Source organism: Felis catus, chromosome B2 (genome assembly GCF_018350175.1).
Source record: "Felis catus isolate Fca126 chromosome B2, F.catus_Fca126_mat1.0, whole genome shotgun sequence".
Classification (NCBI taxonomy): Eukaryota; Metazoa; Chordata; class Mammalia; order Carnivora; family Felidae; genus Felis; species Felis catus.
Genome location: NC_058372.1, coordinates 117,715,235 through 117,735,258, shown reverse-complemented (window position 1 = coordinate 117,735,258; position 20,024 = coordinate 117,715,235). Strand labels below are relative to the sequence as shown.

Below are 20,024 nucleotides of genomic sequence, written 5' to 3'. Positions count from 1 at the left end.
AATCTCAGAGTAAAAATCTGTGTCAGTAGCTAGGACAATCCCTGGTATATGGTAGATTCTCAAATATGTGCTGAATGAATGAATGAGAACTCTTCCTACCCAGAAGTATGGGGCAAGTTTAGAGCGCGCGTCAAAGTTGGTGAAAGACCTCTACCCAGGGGACGTTGGCCTTCATTGTGTAGGGCTAACCTTCTTGCTTTCCTTTGGTTTAAATGCCGTGCTGCAAAAATCAGAGGCTTTGATCTCTAGATAACTTACATGGACAGGGAGGTGTCAAAGAAGGAAGGGTGTCATTGTGCAATGATCGTAGCCCACACGTTGAGCATGTCCTTGGGGCCGGGCACGCGTGTAGGACATTGCCGACATTTTGTCCTGCCTCAGCCCCCTGTAATGCCAGGCCACACTTTCAAGGGCAGGCTGCCTTTTCCAGGGCCTTCTGAAGGAATGTGATTGATATGTCTATACCTCATAATTCTCTACGTTATCTAAATATCTAGGCAAAATACTGTAGACCCATTTAATTTTAATTTTTGCAGATTATAGATATTTTCCCCCAAATGTCACCCAGGGATAAATAAAGATATAAAACCAAGATTCATCCTTTGTTGAAGAATCTGTCCCAAACACCAGGTGTCCTGCTGAATGATCTGACTTAAAATAACCGATAAGTAGAGGCCAGAAAGAGACTTGAGAATCCATGAGCCTATTTGGGTGTGTTGTTAGCATCATTTAATGCTTGATATGCTTTTGAGATACTAAACATTCTATCTACCTGAAAAGGCAGGCAGAGATGAAACTTGAGAATGACATAAACGATTCAAGTCTCCGGCTGTGACGTCAGCATCCTGTTACTTCTCCGTAGGGTGCTCAGTGTCACCGGGAGCCTGTGGCATGCATGTGCATGACAGGCGGCCATTGCAACACCTTTAAAGACTTCCAAAATGGACGTGTTTGTAGTGGCTGCACATTAGACCAGTTTGGAAGACTAAAACTCCTGTAGTTAGGATCCTGGTGGGGCTCTAATTTTCTCTTCCTTTTTCAGAGGCTCTTTTCCAGGGTCCACTGTTAATGAATGGCTAAGTGGCAGAACATCCAGTAGACTGGTCTTGAGGCAGTGGAGGATAAACTAACTTAATAAAGAAGAGGATTCATGAGGATCTCCACACAAATGCTGGAGGGCAAGACAGCATACAGCTGGGTCATTCAACAAGAGAGCTGGTCATAAAAATGAGACCAAAAAATGAAAGGCGAGGGTATGTTTGAGTATGTTAGGATTGGAAACTTGCGATTTTCTAATGAGCTCCCTGCCCTCTAGGATTTCTTGGTGTTTTAAACCTCACCTTAGAAATATCCCCAATTGTACTTCTACTTGATTTTAGGCCTAGGTGATGGCATTCTTCATTCAAGATTCTAAACATCTGTTTTCAGAATGGAATCCATGAAGGCATTGCTGGGATGTGGCCAATTTCAGTGGAGAAGGAACAATTTTCAAATTTGTTTTAAATAGTGCTTTAATATGACACCATCTCACATTTTCTTTTATTTAAAAATTTTTTATTTTTTATTTTATTTTATTTTTTGCGTGAGAGAGAGAGAGGGAGGAGCAGAGAGAGGGGAAAACACAGAATCCGAAGCAGGCTCCAGCCTCCGAACTGTCAGCATAGAGCCCGACGTGGGATTTGAACCCATGAAACATAAGATGATGACCTGAGCTGAAGTCGGACGCTCAACCGACTGAGCCACCCAAACGCCCCTGACACCATCCAACATTTTAAATATTACTGGTTTTTGTTGCTATTGCTAAAATAACTATTAACCTTTATGATATTAATCTAGCATTTCCTGGGCACATTATTAACAGTCTATGAAGTCAAAGTTCAGTTTCATTAATTTAATTATAGCAGAATAACCAGTCTCAAACTAGGACCCAATTGTCTATGTCCAAATCACTTTGAGCTTCCTGAGTTTTGTTTTGTTTCGTTTCGTTTTGTTTTGTTTCTCCTTGAGACTATAGTCTCATGGGGGTGCCTGGGTGGCTCAGTCGCTTAAGGGTCCGACTCTTGATTTCGGCTTGGGTCATGATCTCACTGTCTGAGTTCAAGCCCTGCGTCAGACTCTGTGCTGATGGTGCAGAGCCTGCTTGGGATTCTCTGTCTCTCTGTCTCTGCCTCAAGCGCTCTCTCTCTTCTCTCTCTCAAAAAGTAAATAAATGAACATTAAAAAAAGAAACTATAGTTTCATGAAAAGCATACACCAAGCCATCAGCTATCTATTAGGGCTTGACATTTGCCAAACACTGTGACAAGACAATAATAATAATAATTGTTATTATTATTATTTTTATTTTAGGGAGGGCGACCTGAGGAGAGGGACAGAGGGAGAGGGAGAGAGACTCCCAAGTAGGCTCTGTGCCCAGCTCAGGGAGCCCAGCGCGGACATCTCACAACACTGGGATCATGAGCTGACCCCAAATCAAGCATCAGATGCTCAACTGGATGAACCACCCAGGTGCCCCGGCACATTTGCTTAATAGAAGCTCAGTGGGTGAGCAAGAAGCCTGTGTGTGTGCACACTCATGGCATATGCACCTATGTGTCATGTAGAGAGGGCAGTCCATGATATGCATTTTAACGTTTGTGGAATATATTTTCCCTGAGAGAGAGAGAGAGAGAGAGTCACATGTAGGAATTGCTGATTCATAGTTGGGCTCTCCGTGAGAAGCTATGGTTAGGGGTCCCCACGGCGGGTCCACGCTGCAGAAAGGGTCAGACTGCCCGTCCACCAGTGAACGGGTGGTGACAGAGCACTTGGTGAGAAGTGCCTGTAAGTCACAGCTGGGTGTCTCCCGAGGCCCCCCGGAAACACGGACCGCGCGCTGGCCTGTGCAGCTGAGTCCTGGGAAAGGCCTTGGAGCCCCTGCCCTGTGTGGCTTCCCACTTACCCTCCATCAGTTTGGTCCTGAAGTAGGCGATGAGGAGGAGGAGCAGCAAAGTCACAGGCAGGAAGACCCCAGCGAACAGGAGCCAGCCGGGGAGCTCCCTCAGGAACACTGACAGCACGGGGCTCATTGCCAAGCACCCGGCCCCCCGGGGGGCCAGCGGGCCGCACTCGGGATGAGGGCAGCTTTGCTCAGAGTCTGTATTTGTTTCCTTCTGGGGCTCCGGCCTTTGCTCAGCAAGTCTCAATGGAAGTTTTGTGGACTTTGCTCTATTTCAACAGCCCCGGGGACGCCGAGAGGCTTGCTAGCGGGTTACTCTGTAACTCAGCTAGGATGTGTGGAGGAATTGAAACGTGATTCTTCCGAAGCGTTCCGGAGAGGAGCGTTTATCTGGCGGGGTGGGGAATGACGCCAGGAGGCCTAGATATCTTTGTATTCAGTTTATCTGGAGTGCATAATACCTGACTCCAACCAAATCTCATTGTTACGTATCTTCTACTTACATGTGCCCAGACATGGGAAGAAGTTGTCCTGCATTTTCTAAATTTCAGAGTTGAAAGTTGCTTCGCAGCCACGTCCATGTGCCTATGAACCTGTGTCTGGAAAAAGTGAATTTTCCTTCACGCACAGTTGACACAACTAATATCAAGGAAGGAGGAACGCTATTCTTTCCATGGGTAAAAACTCTTCCTCGTAGGTCCTGCTCTGAATACTTTTCTGGGAGGTGCATTTGGTGGATTTATTTATTCAATAAGTATTTAATTCTACTGAAACCCAACCTCTTGGCTAGACGCTGGACGTACAAAGAATAGTAAATCATGGCGCCTGGCTTCTGGGAGTGGAAACAGACGCAGAAAGAGGTAATGACCCCGAGCGATAGTGATGGGATAGATGCTATTATGGCCCCTTTTCCTTCGTCCCTCAATGCATCAGCTTTTGCCTCCTGCATTAGTAGTTTGTATTACTAATTATCTTCCACTTAGCATATTTCTGTGGCCCACCATTAGCAGTAGAAGGTGGCCCCTGAATGATAGTGTTGTGGTTTGAGTGGTAACTGCAAAGATTCTGGGAAAAGAAAGGGCAAAAAATTATGTTGACACTGACTTGTTCACTAAGTTGAGTTGCCACTGGAAAGACACTGGTCTACTAAACTAAAGGCAATAGAAAGAATCATTTCCATAATGAAAGAATCCCCTGGAGAATTTGGGAAATTGGGAGGGGAAATTGACGAGCCACCTTCTTGGGTTCACGTCTCTTCTCATGCTCTGGCCCTGTCCCCGTCCCCACTTGGCAGCTGCCTTGGTGAGTGGCTGGCAGAGTCTATCAAACACATGCTGCTGTGAGTGCCTCTTGAATTCCTTCACCAGGGGTTCTTCGTGGCCACGCAGAGCCTTAATCCTCCTATAAACTCGGCACCCTAATTTATAAAATAATAAGAATAGGGAGCATCTCTGGGATGCTTGGCTGGCATTCCTAAGCAGTGAACAATAAACAGCTTCCTCTCAGAAGAGAGACATCTTAATTGAAGGAAGAGTCCTTTAGAATAGCCAAGATTAAGTCAGCATCTGTCGTACTTTATTTGCTTCTCTTCTTCCCCCTCCACAAACCCTTGAGTGGTGCTGCTGTTTTTTCTCTTGAGTGCTTTCCAATGAGATGGCTCTCTGGTGCTCTTTCAGCTTGAACAGGATGCTAATTTGTAAAGTGTCAGTCTACAAAGAAGCTCCATGAGCAGGTGACATTACCAGGGAGATGTTAGGCAGCTGTTGTCATGTTCTTTCTTTCCGTTTTGTTCCATTCAACATTCAAGCCCTCACTGAATGCCTAGAGAAGGTAAGTAAGAGTAACGGGCAAAAATATAAATGATATTAATATAAGCTCCCAGGTTGACATATAAAGCGCAATGGAAGCATTGAAGAGAGACTGATTAATTCCAGTTAGGGAATTGGGCCGAGTTCATGAAAAGGATAGTATTTGAGCTGAGCCTGGGGATGGAGAGCTGTGGAATGACCTCCTTAAACAAATATGTGACGGTGGGGGCACAGCAGGGTTTATGGAGGACAGGGAAGCAATGAGAGTAGCCAAATGATATGGGGTTCAGAACAGAGATATGAAGGTGGAGAAGTGGGGGGGGCATCAAGGCATAGACTCTTGAACGTGCTTCCAAGGACTATGCTGTTTGGACAAAGGGGACCAATGAAAGGTCTTTGATCATGGACACACATGAGTTGACCTGGGTTCACTTAGGTAGCCCTTGAAAAAAAATGGACCAATGAGAAAGATCCAAGTAGGCTGTTTCAACATGGTGTCAGGATATAATGAGTCTGAGATGGCGGTGGCAAAGGGAAGGGAAAGAGGAAGACAAGGGGCTGGAGGGACCCCATGAACAGTCCTTGGTGAATAAGTAGATAGAGTAAATGTCACCCATGATGCTACCAATCACTTTGCACTTACTATGTATCAAGCACCTCATAACCACTCTACGTGTATCTTATTTAATCCTCGGAGTGACCATATGAGGAAGACTCGTTTGACAAATGAAGAAATGAGGCACAGAGAGGTTAAATAACTTTCCCAAGACACATATTTAGTGAGTGACAGATTCAGGACTCTGATCCTGAACCGCTGCTCTCATCCACTGTGCTATGCCAGGCTTGGGTGGCTGGGGAGATAGCAGGGCTATAAAGTGAGACCTGAACACAGGTCGGGCAGCACATTTGGATGGGGGAACATTTATAGTTTGGCACTCATTAAATTGGTGGTAATGCAGAGATATTCAAGGGGAAACTTGTGGAAATCTGGAGATCAAGAGAGAGGACAAATCCTCTGTAGTGTAGATGGTGGCTGTGGGTGAGTGGATGGAGAGAGCGCTCAGGAAGGAGTGTACATGAGGATAAAAGAGACACCAGTTGCAGCCCCTAAAGAATGCCCTCACTTAGGGGCGCCCAGGTGGCTCTGTGGGTGAAGCATCTGACTTCAGCTCAGGTCATGATCTCACAGTTCATGGGTTCTAGTCCTGCGTCGGGCTCTGTGCTGATCGTTTGAGCCTGGAGCCTGCTTCAGATTCTGTGCCTCCCTCTCTCTCTGCTCCTACCCCGCTCACATGCTGTCTCTCTCTGTTTCTTATGTTAAAAAAAAAAAAGAACTCTCTGACTTAAGACATGGGAGGCAGGGTGAGAACCAGGGAAGAAAACCAAAAGGCTCTGTGGGGTGGGAGAGGAGCCCGCAGGATGCAGTGTTAGGAAATGGTAGCAAACGAAACTTCCAAGAGGGAGAGGGTGAGCAGTGGTGTCAGTTACTGTCTCTGAGCTAATTCTGATCCACATGGAAATGTCCAAGAGAGTGCAATCTGTGAAGTGGACGTAAAGCTTTACCTTTTTCTTAAAAAGGCTCTTTTGAGATATAATTCACACAATAAACTGCACAGCTCGATAAGTTTTGACCTGTGTGTGTCTATGTCTGCGAGCTCATTGTCATGATCAAATGATGAACCCATTCACCCCAAAAGTTTTCTTGTGTTCCTTTCCTATCTCTGCTCCCACCCCTCCTGCTCCCCCAATTCTTAGTCAACCACTGATCTATTATCTGTTACTCTACGTTAGTCTGCATTTTTAGAATTTTATCCACATGGCATTGCACAGTATGTCTCTTTTTTTCTAGCTTCTTTCACTTGATGTAATTATTTTGGAATTGATCCATATTGTGTGTATTAATATTGCTTTGTGTTGCTGAACACCACTGCATTGTGTGGAGATCCACCTTTTACCCATTTACCTTTGGTGGCCATTTGGATTGTTTTCCACCATAGGCTACTACAAATAAAGCTGCTATCAACATTCCTGCACAATTCTTTTTTTTTTTTTAATGTTTATTTATTGTTGAAAGAGGCAGAGAGAGAGAGAGAGAGAGAGAGAGAGAGAGACAGAGCACGAGGAGGGGAATGGCAGAGAGCAGGAGACATAGAATCCGAAGCAGGCTCCAGGCTCTAAGCTGTCAGCACAGAGCTGGATGCAGGGCTCTAACCCACGAACTGTGAGATCATGACCTGAGCTAAGTCAGATGCTTAACTGACGAAGCCACCCAAGCACCCCTCCCCCAATAATTCTTTATGTGGACATGTGCTCTCATTTCTCTTGCGTAGACACCTAGGAACCGAATGGCTAGATCATATGGTAAGTGTATGTTTAACTTCTTAAGACATTTTCAAGCTGTTTTCCAAAGTAAGTTATACCATTTGTATCTCCACCAGCAGTGTAATAAGAATTTTAGTTTTGGGGCACCTGGGTGGCTCAGTCAGTTGAGCATCAGTCTTCAGCTGAGGTCATGATCTTGCGGTAGGCGGGCTCAAGGCTTGAGTTGGCTCTGTGCTGACAGCTCAGAGCCTGGAGCCTGTTTCGGATTCTGTATCTCCCTCTTTTTATGCCCTTCTCCCACTTATGCTCTGTCTCTCTGTTTCTTTGTCTCTCTCTCTCTCTCTCAAAAATAAATAAACATTAAAAAAATTGAAAAAAAAAGAATTTTAGTTTCTTCACATACTGACACTTGGTATGGTTAGTTTGTTTTTGTTTGTTTGTTTGTTTTAAATTTTGGCCATTCTAATGATATGTAGTGGTATCTCACTGTAGTTTTAATATACATTTCCCTAAAGATGTTGAACATCTTTTCATGTGCCTATTTGCCATTTTATGTATCTTATTTGAAGTGTCTATTCAACACTTTTGCATGTTAAAAAAATTGGATTTGTTTTCTTATTGAGTGTTGAGAATTCTTCATATATTCTGGATACAAGTCAATTATCACACATATGATTTGGAAGGATTTTTTCCCCCCGTTCTAGCTTTGTCTTTTCGTTCAGTTACCAATGTCTTGGAAAACATACAGGTTTTATTTTTTTTTAACATTTGTTTTTTAGAGACAGAGACAGAGCATGAGCAGGGGAGGGGCAGAGAGAGAGGTAGACACAGAATCTGAAGCAGGCTCCAGGCTCCGAGGCATCAGCACAGAGCCTGACGCGGGGCTCAAACTCACGAACCGGGAGATCATGACCTGAGCCGAAGTCGGGCACTTAACCAACGGAGCCACCCAGACATCCCAATTACTGTAGCTTTAAAATAAGTCTTGAAATCAGGAACTCTTAGCCCTCCAACTTTGTTCTTCTTCAAAGTTGGTTTGAGTAATACAGGTCATTTTCATTTCCATACGAATTTTAGGATCACCTTGCCAATTTCGATAAAAAGCCCTGCTGGGATTTTGACGGCGATTGCATTGCATGTGTAAATGAGGAGAAAATCAATATGAAGAGGGAATTGATATTTTAACAATATTGAGTCTTCTGACCCATGAACATGACATGTGTTTCGACTCTATTTGGGTCTTCTTTAACTTTTCACAACAATGTTTTGTAGTTTTCAGTGTGTGAGTCTTAAACATTTTCAGTCAGATTTATGTGTAAGTATTTCATATTTTTTATGCTATTGCAGAGTATTGCTTTTTAGGTTTTGATTTGTGATTATTGCTAATATTAAAGGTTTTCTTCAATTATGAAAAATGTCACACCACTGGGAACTTCTGGAAGACTAAATATTAGAATTAATTAAAACATCCTTTAGAACTGGGAACTTTTAGTTATAAAGGCTGGGGATGTTGGAAACACTGGTAATCAACTTGATTTACCAGAATTCAGGGTGGGATTCCACGGGCAGCGTGCAATTTCCGACCCAAACGCAGCAAATTCTTTACCTGGCTCCTTACCGTGTTGTAGGAAAAATCATTAATACCATTGGAAAATACACATCTGTGAAAACTGAGGGACATAATACATTGGGGATTACACTCTCCTGTTGATTTCCATAATAGTGAATGTTCCCATTGCTGATTTACATGGTTATTTAAGAAACAAGTGATTGCAGATGTTGAGATTTGGGAATAAAATTACCAGGGAACTGCTCATTTACCACCTATTATATTCCTAGTGACAGCTGGGCAAAAGTCTCCCTTAGATAAATGTGACTTATTGAAGGTAATACCAAACCCACCAAGTTTCTGATTTGGATTCTGCATTAGTCTGCCTGAGCCATAAAGAATGACTCACTCTAATGACATCGGCAAAAGATTACCTTAGGTAATTGTGACCTATGATAGATAATACCAAACCCACCAGGCCTCTGATTTGGATTCTATGTTAGTCTGACTGAGCCATAAAGAATGACTCATTCCAATGACATGCCATAGGACAATGAAAGTTCTGAAGTCCATCAGTGGAAGGTGCCAAAGTGCCATTGACTGATAGCTGGGACACCAAATTATGTACAGCTACGAAACCAATGTCAAAACCTAAGTACAAACACAACTAGTGACTATCAAATAAAGTTCTTTGATTTCATCATGTGCATGACATTTTGCTAAAATGAAGCCTCGCCCACAATGTAAATGTAGAACTGACAGCTCTTTTGAGTAGGAAAAAGCCTATATGCTTCTGCCCCATATTAACTGCCCCTCCTAGCTTGGCCCATAACTAAGTCCTATTACATGGCACAAATACTACAATTAACACGAAAACCAGTGCTCTGAAACCATGTAACAGTAATGCATTATAGGGTGCTCATTCCATAAAACAAGATGATCACAGAAGAGACATAAAGAATTTAAATTCTTTGTAACCTTTGAGAAAAGGTCCACCAGCTCTTATTTATTCATACTTGCAGGTAACAAATATTTATTGAGGCGTTAACACGTGCCCTGCAGGCACTGATTTGGAGACTATGTACATATCTGTGGATAAGATAAAGTCCCTGTCTATATAGAACTTACATTCCAGTGGAGTAAGTTGTCAATAAGCAATAGTAGGTAACATTTATCAAATGCATATATTATTCTGGGTAATAGTCTAAGCGTTTCATGTGTTACATCTCATTATGATCTTACATCAATGCCTATGAAATAAGTACCATTTTTCATTTCACCATTCTACAGACAGAAAAGCTCATGGAGTTTTTATAACTCATCAAGGATTACACCACTAGAAAATGGCAGAGCTAGGATTTGAACCCAGAGCCCAAACACTTATCCACAGTACTCTATTCTTTTGCTTCTCAACCTCCTAGAGATAGATACACATATGCAATGTTAAGTAGTGATAAGTGCTCTGCAAAGACTAAAGCAGGATGAGAAAATAATAGGGAAGTGCTCATTTTAGGTGGGGTGGACAGGGAAGTTGTATTGGCCTGCTAAGGCTGCCATAACAAAATACCCCAGACTGGGTGGCTTAAATAACAGATATGAATTTCTCAGAGTATTCAATGTATTTCTGGAGGCTGGAAGTCCAAGATAAAGATGTGGGTAGAGTTGGTTTCTGCTGAGACCCTTCTCCTTGGCTTGTAGAGATGACTGCCTTCTTGTTGTGTCCTCACTTGGCCTCTTCTCTGTGCACAGATGCTCCTGGTGTCTCCTCCTCTTCTTAAAAGTGTACAAGTTGTACTGGATTAGAGTCCCACCCTTATGACCAATGATACCTTAATTACCTCCCTAAAGGCCCTAGTCACATTGGGGATTAGGGCTTCAACATGAATTTTGGGAGGGGACACAATTCAGAAGTTTCTCTGAAAAGCTTGACTTTTGTGCTGAATGAAGTGAAAGAAGGAATCGTGCACAGTTGGAGGCATAGAGTTCTAAGCAGAGGGGATAGGAGGTACTAAATTTCTGAAATGGAAATGTTTCTGGGGTGATTGAAGGTATGTAAGGAGGCCTATTGCAGCTAGAGCACACTGAAAAGGAGGCCAAGCGATAGAAAACACACTTTTGAGAAATATTGATCTAGAAACTTGACAACAATGACAATAGGCCAAGAAGACGTGCCCATAGTCGAATCTCTAAAATTCTACCACGATTTATTAAACATTGCTTGGAAAATGGTTAAATATAGAGAATACTGGGGTAAGTAGATTTCTTTATTGCAAGATTTTGTAGAGGTTTTAATTTGGTATTCTAAGAGGAATACTGCATGAGTCTCTTCCAAATTTACTGGACCATCAAGTCCTTTTGCCAGGAGACTCTCAGGGGATTAAGGTCTCCAGACCATGCTTTTGGGTATGGGCTACTGGGTAAGGAGATTTATCCTACTGCTCTGAACATGAAGTTTATCCCTAAGTATCAACATACATGTTTGAGACTCTTAGGTAGAGAACAGTGGATAAGGAACAAATTATTCTGAGAAATTTTGATGGTGGGTGTTTTTTGGTTTTATTTTTGTTTTTGTTTGCTTTTGTTTTTGTAAATTGTACTAGCATGAACTGGCCCGAACAATTCAAGAAGCATCAACCTTGTCTCATTCATGAAATTTTCCAATTGGCAGCTCATTCCACTTTGCAAGCTTATTTTGCTCACTGGAAAACGATCATTAGAACATGCCCACCTGAACACAGATTCTTTGTAATCCAATCCTAGCTAGGGTGGCCATAAAAATTAGATGTTTCTGGGCATAAACAATAAGCTGTGACAGGGGCAGGTGGCTCTCTGGGATTAGTATAAAAGTGAGTATGTGCCCTCCCAGGTGCCAAGGTCACAAGGGTATTTTGACACACCAAAAAGTTTTTGTTGCTGGAAAAATTTAGAATATCAGAGGTGGAAGTCCTGCTGAGTGAGTCCCCCCACCCCCACCGCCTTCACCCATTATGCTTTGATCAATCAATATGTTTTTGAAATAAGAGATCAGAACAGAGACTGATTTATGCTGATTTAAGTTAGTAAAGTTTAAATGCCAGTACCCCTCATTTGCATAGGCGCTTCCAGACCCAGGGAAGGATACTGAAAATATACATACATGGGCATAGTGTTTGAATTTTTTTTAGTGTATTTATTTTTGGGAGAGAATGAGAGAGCAAGCATGCAGGAATGAGCAGGGGAGGGGCAGAGAGAGAGGGAGAGAGAGAATCTCAGCCAGGCTCTGGGCCTTTAATGCAGGGTCCCACCCGGGGTTTGAACCCACAAACCGTGAGGTCATGACCTGAGCCAAAATCAAGAGTTGGAGGTTCAACTGACTGAGCCACCCAGGTGCCCCAGGCATAGTGTTTGGAAAGTTTACAAAAGAAATATATTAACTGCAATTGATTAAGACTGTGTCTTTCCACCTCAACTCCCTGTCATGTTGCTTGTGTTGGGTAGTGTTGGAGCAGCCATGGACATATTTGGGAGAGGTCTAGGGGAAGATGAGTCAGGGACACATCTAATTGCAATAGTGGAATGTTTCTGTGGCTTGCAGTCATTTCTGTAGGTAGTTAAGTCGTATTTAGTTGTGTGTGAAAAAAGGCTTCGGGAATACTACCACCCACTGTGCAGTAATCTTAGTATGTGACCTAAAGGTTCAGGGGCAAAAGGTCATACCTCAACATGTCCTATGTACTCAATTTCAGAAGAATATGGGAACTGGAGGAGAAATAAGGTTTGAAATATACGAGCCAGAGTGACTCTGGAAAACCCTTCCAAATGTCACACATGTAAAATTCGAAGGGGAAGATTTGATTCTCATTCGTGCTCAGTCAAAACGAAAGTTCTCTCCTACAGTGTATACGCAACTATAAACACACATTCTGGAGTTAATTGGGTAAAACAGAATTTGTGAGAACTGCGTCTGAGGTTGACAATGGTTAGCAATGGCACCACAAACAGTAATTGTATCTTTGTGCGATTTCACAGATTCCCAAGTACTTGGTTACGTTTTAGTGTGTATGGTGGATCCTATCTTGACTAAGTGTGGCAGTTCTGGACAAAAGAGCACACAGAACTGCCACCTGGCAGAGCATGCACCTGAAGAAACCTGTGTTCTGATAACAAAGTGTATGTATTTATGAAAGTTCAAGGTATGTAAGAGAAATTTGATTATATGGTTATATAGCACGATATAATATAATGACAATTAAAAAACATTTAATTCCTCTTGGAATGCATTAATTTCAGATTAGGTTTTTTTATTTTTTAAATTATTGATTATACCAAAATTCAAATATGATAAGAAGGAAACTTCCTAGTGGAGGCCAAAATCAAAAATCAAAAACTGAAAGATTGACAGAAGCCGAAGAATGTAAAAAAAAAAAAAAAAAAAAAAAAGAAGTTAGCTTTTATTTTATTTAAAAAAATTTTTTTAATGTTAATTTATTTTTGAGACAGAGAGACAGAGCATGAGCAGGGGAGGGTCAGAGAGAGAGAGGAAGACACAGAATCTGAAGCAGGTTCCAGGCTCTGAGCTGTCAGCACAGAGCCTGACACGGGGCTTGAACTCATGGACCATGAGATCATGACCTGAGCCAAAGTCCGACACTTAACCGACTGAGCCACCCAGGTGCTCCAAAAGTTAGCTTTTAAAATTTGTAACTTGTTATTTCTTTTCTCAGTTTATGTGGGTATTCACTGTCATACAGAATTTTGTGTTGGCAACTTTGTATTTTTTTCTCTGAAATAGGAACCCCCCCCCCCCCCCCCCCCCCCCCCGCCAAATATAAAGCTTCAGACCTACAAAATCTGAATGTGCTGCTGGATAAGAATAGAAATGTTCCAGAAGAGAAAAGCCTGAGACAAGTACCAGACAGCCTTGCAGACCACTTTGTGATTTCTAAATTCTCTGATTTCCACTTCTTGCCATAATTTAAAAATGATAATGACCCCTTCTCATTGGTCTTTCTGGCCATATGGAGGCTCTGGAAGGCACTTCTGACTTAATGGGCTCTCACCAGAGGCGCATTACCAAAGATGGCTGTATTCAGTATGAAAGGGCAGGGGGTAGGGTGGCGGGTGGGGGGTGGGGATTGAGTGATGCCACAGACCCTCGATATGTCAGAGAGGAGCTTTTAGCAGACATGAGATTTACCCAGATGTCATCAATTGATTGTATGATTGTGGTTTTCTTCTTTAAGTGGGAGTCAACCTTTTCCTGCTTATATAGTATTATTCCAAAATCTATGTCACAGAGAAGATAATCTAACATAATGCCATTACAGATTTACAGCTGACCCTTGAAATAGGAGTCAGAATTCTCTTTATTTAAAAAAACCACATAATCTTATTTCCATTTCCCTTTAGAAAAAAGTCCTTATGACTTCTGCAGTATGCAAACAGTACATCATCCACAGTGTCATTTAAACCCGAGTGTTTTCAGATGACTGACAAATCTGTTGCTTTGCACAGCCCTGCTTTCTGTCAAAGCGCTACACTTTAAAAATGTGTTGCTGCAATATAGGCTAAGTTCTTTCATTAGCAGAGTGAGTATAATGCGCCAGTCTGTATTAATCACGACACATAAGCTACCAGGACATTACTAGAATTTTCTGCCAAGGTAGTAACAGGAAAATAACAGCTGTTTGTATAAGGAAACTAGGAGCTCATTTGCACGGCTACCGGAGGCAACAGGGAGATTAATGCACCTTGTCAGTTCTACAGGTTTAATTTGACTTGCGCTAAGATAGCATCAATACACATTGCCCCCTGCCATTCATTTCTCCTGAATGCTGATTAATTTACTCTCATTTCACCCTGAATGCTGCCAGGCAGTAATGAGTTGTAGCCATCTGGCCGTCCTATTTTATCTTCCCCCACTGCCCCTAAAAAGAAGCAGAGATGGGGACATGGGCATCCATCCAGCTGCTTAGCGTTCCAAGTCCTCCTTTTGGGGAATGCAGGGTAGATAGCTGTCCAGACAGCGGATTCCTGAACTGGCACACTGTTTTTGTGTTGGTGTTGAAAGGCAAAAGCCTCCTAATTTCAGAACTGGCTAAGGAGGTGGGAGAAGGGGCACAGATAACAGAGTCTATATATCAGAGTTAACAGTTAAGCTTTGTAAAAAAGAGATTTGTAAAGTACAGCTACTGTTACAGCGTGGTATTTTATAGATACATAATAATACAAAGTACACAGAGATAAGGCTCTTTATAGACATATAAAGCAATATTGTTAATATTGTCTTAACTCCTAGAAGAACAGGAAACCATTTGGTCTCAGTAATTGCCTCCAAATATATATTTTTTCTTTTCATAATATTTTCAGAATAATCAGACATATTACCTCATGGATAAAAGAATAATGAATAGGACAGACATAAAATTTGATTCAATTTCAAGGATACTGTTTTTAAAGAATCAACTTCATTGAGGTATAGTTTACATATAATAAATTCTACCCATATAAGTTTATATTTCAATGTGTTTTGACATATTGATATACTCCTATAATCCCCACCACAATCAAGACACAGAATATTCCTACTAGCCCCCAAATTGTCCTTGTGCCCCTCCCAGTCAATTCTTCCCACCCTCAGCCCCAGGAAACCTCTGATGTTCTTCCTGTCAGTGTAGATTAAATTGATTTTTTTCCTGAGTTTCATAGAAACAGAAGCTTATGGTGTGTACCCTTTTGCATCCAACTTCTTTGCTTAGCATAATTCACCCATGCCTTTGCATTTTTTGGTAATGAATTACTTTTTATTGTTGAGTACTATTTCACACCGTATCCTTCCATATCATTATAGATATAGATTTGTTTATCCATTCATCTGTGGATAATGGACATTTGATTTCCAGCTGTTGGCTATTATGAATTCACTTATGTGTAAGTCTTTGTGTGGACATATATTTTAATTTCTCTTGAGTAGAAACTTAGGAATACAATTGCTGGGTCTTATAGTAAATGTATGTTTAACTTTTTTAAAAAACATTTTTAACATTTATTTATTTTTGAGAGCAGAGAGAGAGAGAGCACATGGGCGCGCGCATGGGCGGGGGAGGGGCAGAGAGTGAGAAGGAGACACAGAACTTGAAGCAGGCGCCAGGCTCTGAGCTATCAGCACAGAGCCTGATGCCGGGATTGAACCCACCGACCGTGAGATCATGACCTGAGCTGAAGAAAGATGCCAACTGACTGAGCCACCCAGGCGCCCCTATGTATGTTTAACTTTGTAAGAAACTATCAACCAGCCTTCCAAAATGATTGTACCATTTCACAATCTTACCAGCAATGGCTAAGGAGGATTCCAGTCGTTCCATATCCTCACCAACACTTGGTATTGTCATCTTTTAAAATTTTTATCCATGTCAGTAGGCATGTAGTGGTATTTCACTGAGCATCTAATTTGAATTTCCCTGTGTTTTAAAATAAAGGTTTTATTATTATCTAGGTATGGCAAGGTCAACAGATCAAGAGATGACTGCCACAAGGGTCAGCAAGGACCCAAAATATTAAAACATCAAAAATGTAGAATAAAAAGGCATGATGAATACACCTGATGACTAATGCTGTTGGACATCTTTTCATGTGTGTACTGCTCATTCATATAGCTTCTTTTGTAAAGTGTTCAAGTTTTTTTTTTTTTTTTTTTTTTGCTTTTTTAAAAAAAAAATTGTATTGGGGTAGCTGGGTGGCTCAGTAGGATAAGCATTCGACTTTTGATTTTGGCTCAGGTCATAACCCCATGATTGTGAGATTGAGCCCTGAGTTGGGCTCCACACTGAGTTGGGCTCCACTAAGTTGGGCATGGAGGCTGCTTAAGATTCCCTCTCTCCCTCTCCCTCTGCCCCTCCCCTGCTTGCACCCTTGCGAGCTCTCTCTCTCTCTCTCAAAAACAAACAAAACCAAAATTAAAAAATTGCACTGCCTTCTTACTGAGTTCTAACTGATTAATAAAATTTTGATTTAAGTTCTTTGTGAGATATTCATATTGTAAGTATTTTCTCCCAATCCGTAAGAGAAAATTTAATCTTCTTTTCACTTTCTCAAAAATGTCTTTCAGGGCATCTGGGCAGCTCAGTGCATTAAGTGCCTGACTCCAGTGCACGTCATGATCTCAAGGTCTGTGAGTTCCAGCCCCACATCCCGCTCTGTGCGGACAGCACGGATCCTGGAGCCTGCTTCAGATTCTGTGTCTCCCTCTCTTTCTGCCTCTCACCCTGCTAACGCTCTCTCTCTCTCTCTCTCTCTCTCAAAAATAAATAAAACATTTTTAAAAATGTCTTTCAAGGAGCTTAAGTTTTAAAATTTGATGATGTGATCAATTTTTTTTCTTTTATGGTTCATGCCTTTTGTGTTTAATCGAAGAAATCTTTGCCTACTCCAAGATCATGAAGATATTCTCCTAGAAGTTAATAGTTTTAAATACTACATTCAGGTCTGTGATCCATTTTGAGTTAAATTATTGTATTGCTTGAAGTAAGGGTCAAGGTTCATTGTCTTCCCCCAGCAACATGTTTTTTTGGATTTTTGTTTATTTTAGAGAGAGAGAGAGAGAAACAGAGTGCAAGCAGGGGAGGGGCAGAGAGAGAGACACACACACACACACACAGGATCCAAGCAGGCTCCAGGCTCTGAGCTGTCAGCACAGAACTGGAATGGGGGGCTCACGAATCCAACCGTCGCACCGTGAGATCATGATCTGCTTAGCCACCCAGGCGCTCCTCCCCCAGCAACATTTCTTCAAAAGACTTTCTTTTCCCTATTGAATTAAATTGTTAATTTTTATCGAAAATCAATTGGCTATCTATGTGTGGGTCTATTTCTGAATTCTCTATTATGTTGCCTTGATTTGTAGGTCTATCCTTCTGCCAATATGACATTCTCTTGATTACTGTAGCTTTAAAAAAAATTTTTTTTAATGTTTGTAGCTGAGAGAGATCGAGCGCGCATGCGCAAGCGGAGGAGGGTCAGAGAGCAGGCCTGGGGCAGGACGAAGGATCCTACAAGCTCAGCGCTGAGGGCAATGCCCGCTGCAGGGCTGGAAATCACCAAACTTGAGAGCATGACCCCGGCCGAAGTCTCCACGGATGCTCAACCGACTGAACCACCCAGGCATCCCTTGATTACTGTAGCTTTATAGTAGGTTTTGAAATCAGAAAGTGCGTATCATCCAACTTTGAATTGTTTGGTTATTTAAAATCCTTTTCTTTTCCGTATAACTTTAAAATCAGATTTACAAAAAAAAGAAGCCTGTTAGGATTTTGATTGGGATTGTGTTGAATCTATGAATCAATTTGGAGAAAGTGCAAATCTTAATAGCATTGAATCTTCCAATTCATAAATACGGCCTATGTTTCCATTTATTTAGGCCTTTGTAATGTCTCTCAGGAATCTTCCGTAGTTTTCAGAGTACAGGTTTGCACATATTTTGTTTCATTTACTTCTAAGCATTTTATGTCTGGGATGCTATCATCAATGGAATTTAATTTTTTTTTTCATTTCAAATTGTTGCTAGTGTATAGAAATACAATTAATTTTTGTGTATTGATTCTATATTTTGAGACATTTCTAAGCTTGTTTATAAATTTTAAGGGCTTTTATTTTTGGGTAAATCCTTTAGGGGTTTTTATGTGTCATGTATACATAAAGTTTTATTTCTTCCTTTCCAATCTGCATGCTTGTTACTTCTTTCTCCTGCCTAATTGTACTGTTTAGAGCGTTTAGTTAGTACAGTGTTGAATAAGAGTGGCAATTGTTCTCTATTTGGAAGCTATTCTGCCTAGTTTCTGAGGGTTTCAGTCTTTCATGCACAGATTTGTATTTGGCAAGACTCAAGGGATCCCTACGCAGGTTTTTGGAATTATTTTTCTACTCAGCTTCCTCCTGTTGGAGACTCTGCCCTACAAATTCTAGCTGCCTTGTCCTCCCCAGTTTCCAGTCTCTGAATCCTAAACTCAGCAAGATTCTCAGGCTGTTTGTATTCCCCCTTTCCGCCCTACAGTCTAGAGATTGTCAAAAACCCTGATTTATGGTAGGAATCACCTTATTTTTCGCCCTACTGTTAAGGATCACAGTCCTCTACTGCCTGGTGCCTGTATGTATGTTTTATTGAGTTTTCTAGTTGTTTTATAAGAGAATAGTAATTCTGGATTCTGTGACTTCTTCATGGTTAGAAATAGATACTATTTAATATTCAGTTATCTGCTGGTTGTTGTTGATGATGTTGATGATGTTGATGTTGATGATGTTGATGATGTTGATGTTGATGAAATTTGCTGTGTGAGTCACCCAGTTTTGCTTTGGTACGAGAGGGGAAGTTTTGACCAGTGGTTTCAACTAATCTCCTATTAGGTTTATTTGAGAGCTCCTAAAACACACCCATGTGTAGGCTATTTCCTTGGAAATTCTGATTGGAGTGGCATCTATATTCTTTTAAAAGCTCTTAGGTGATTATAATGTGTTGCAGAGGTTGAAAATTACCAATTTACTCTCAACACTCCACAGAACTTGCCAATGTGTGTTCCATGGCAGCCTGGTGTGGCCAAAATGGCTCACAGATGTACTGGGTTACAGATCTCTTTATCCCTGGGGACAGCCAGTCTTAGCCAGAGCCCTGGCTCCAGTAGGAGTCAGCATCCTCAGTTTACTCCAGCATGCCACACAAATGCCATCCTTTCTTGAGTGTGCTTTGACTGGCAGGCCATTGAGCTTTAGAATTTAAGTCTCATTTAGGCTCTCTCATCTTCATATCCCAGCTCAAATGTCACCGAACCCTTATCTGACCCCTCCTTTTTCCTTCCCACCACGTATACCTCGATGACAGCAACATTAGAGTTGTAAGTCTGTTTCTACTTAAGATTTTAATCCCTGGAGGGTAGGAGCTGGTTTCTTTAACGTTTTCTTCCCGTTACCAAGTAGTGCATTTTGTGCTTTAGTATATATGGGTAGGCCATTCTGGAGTTTAGTGTTGGAAAGCGTTCTGTGGCCAAAAAATATTTTCTGTTCTGTTGACAGTCTATTCTGTTAAGTTGTGTTTTCAGATTCTCCCTAAGTCAGTTGGGTGGGAGAGGAAGTTCGTATTACGTTACCCCATGTTTTGTATTACATTATTTATAGTGGGGCTTGCTTGAACTCATTTCAGGTCTCTGATCTTTTTTTCACACTTAATTAATTTTTCCCTTTAGGGAGAAGAATTTGGTAGTGCCTTTCTACCTTTAGGCATTTATACTTCAGAAATAAAATTGTTTGATTTTGATCAATTTTGCTATTGATACCATTTCGGCTTTTAAATCCAGAAATCTTTATTAGGTTAGAGTATTATTTTCAAATTAAGCAATAAATAAACTAGATGGAAAATGAATTTCCATAGGGATAATGTGGA

At 41.4% G+C, this 20,024-nt stretch overlaps 1 protein-coding gene across 1 annotated transcript in view; it reads right to left on the bottom strand.

The window, feature by feature from the left end:
* SMLR1 (small leucine rich protein 1) overlaps positions 1-20,024 on the bottom strand; it is a 55,193-nt gene that overhangs the window by 6,153 nt on the left and 29,016 nt on the right. The window contains 3 exon segments of the mRNA XM_045058660.1: positions 2,942-3,103; positions 3,106-3,180; positions 3,940-4,003. Coding sequence (XP_044914595.1) covers positions 2,942-3,103; positions 3,106-3,180; positions 3,940-4,003 — 301 coding nt within the window.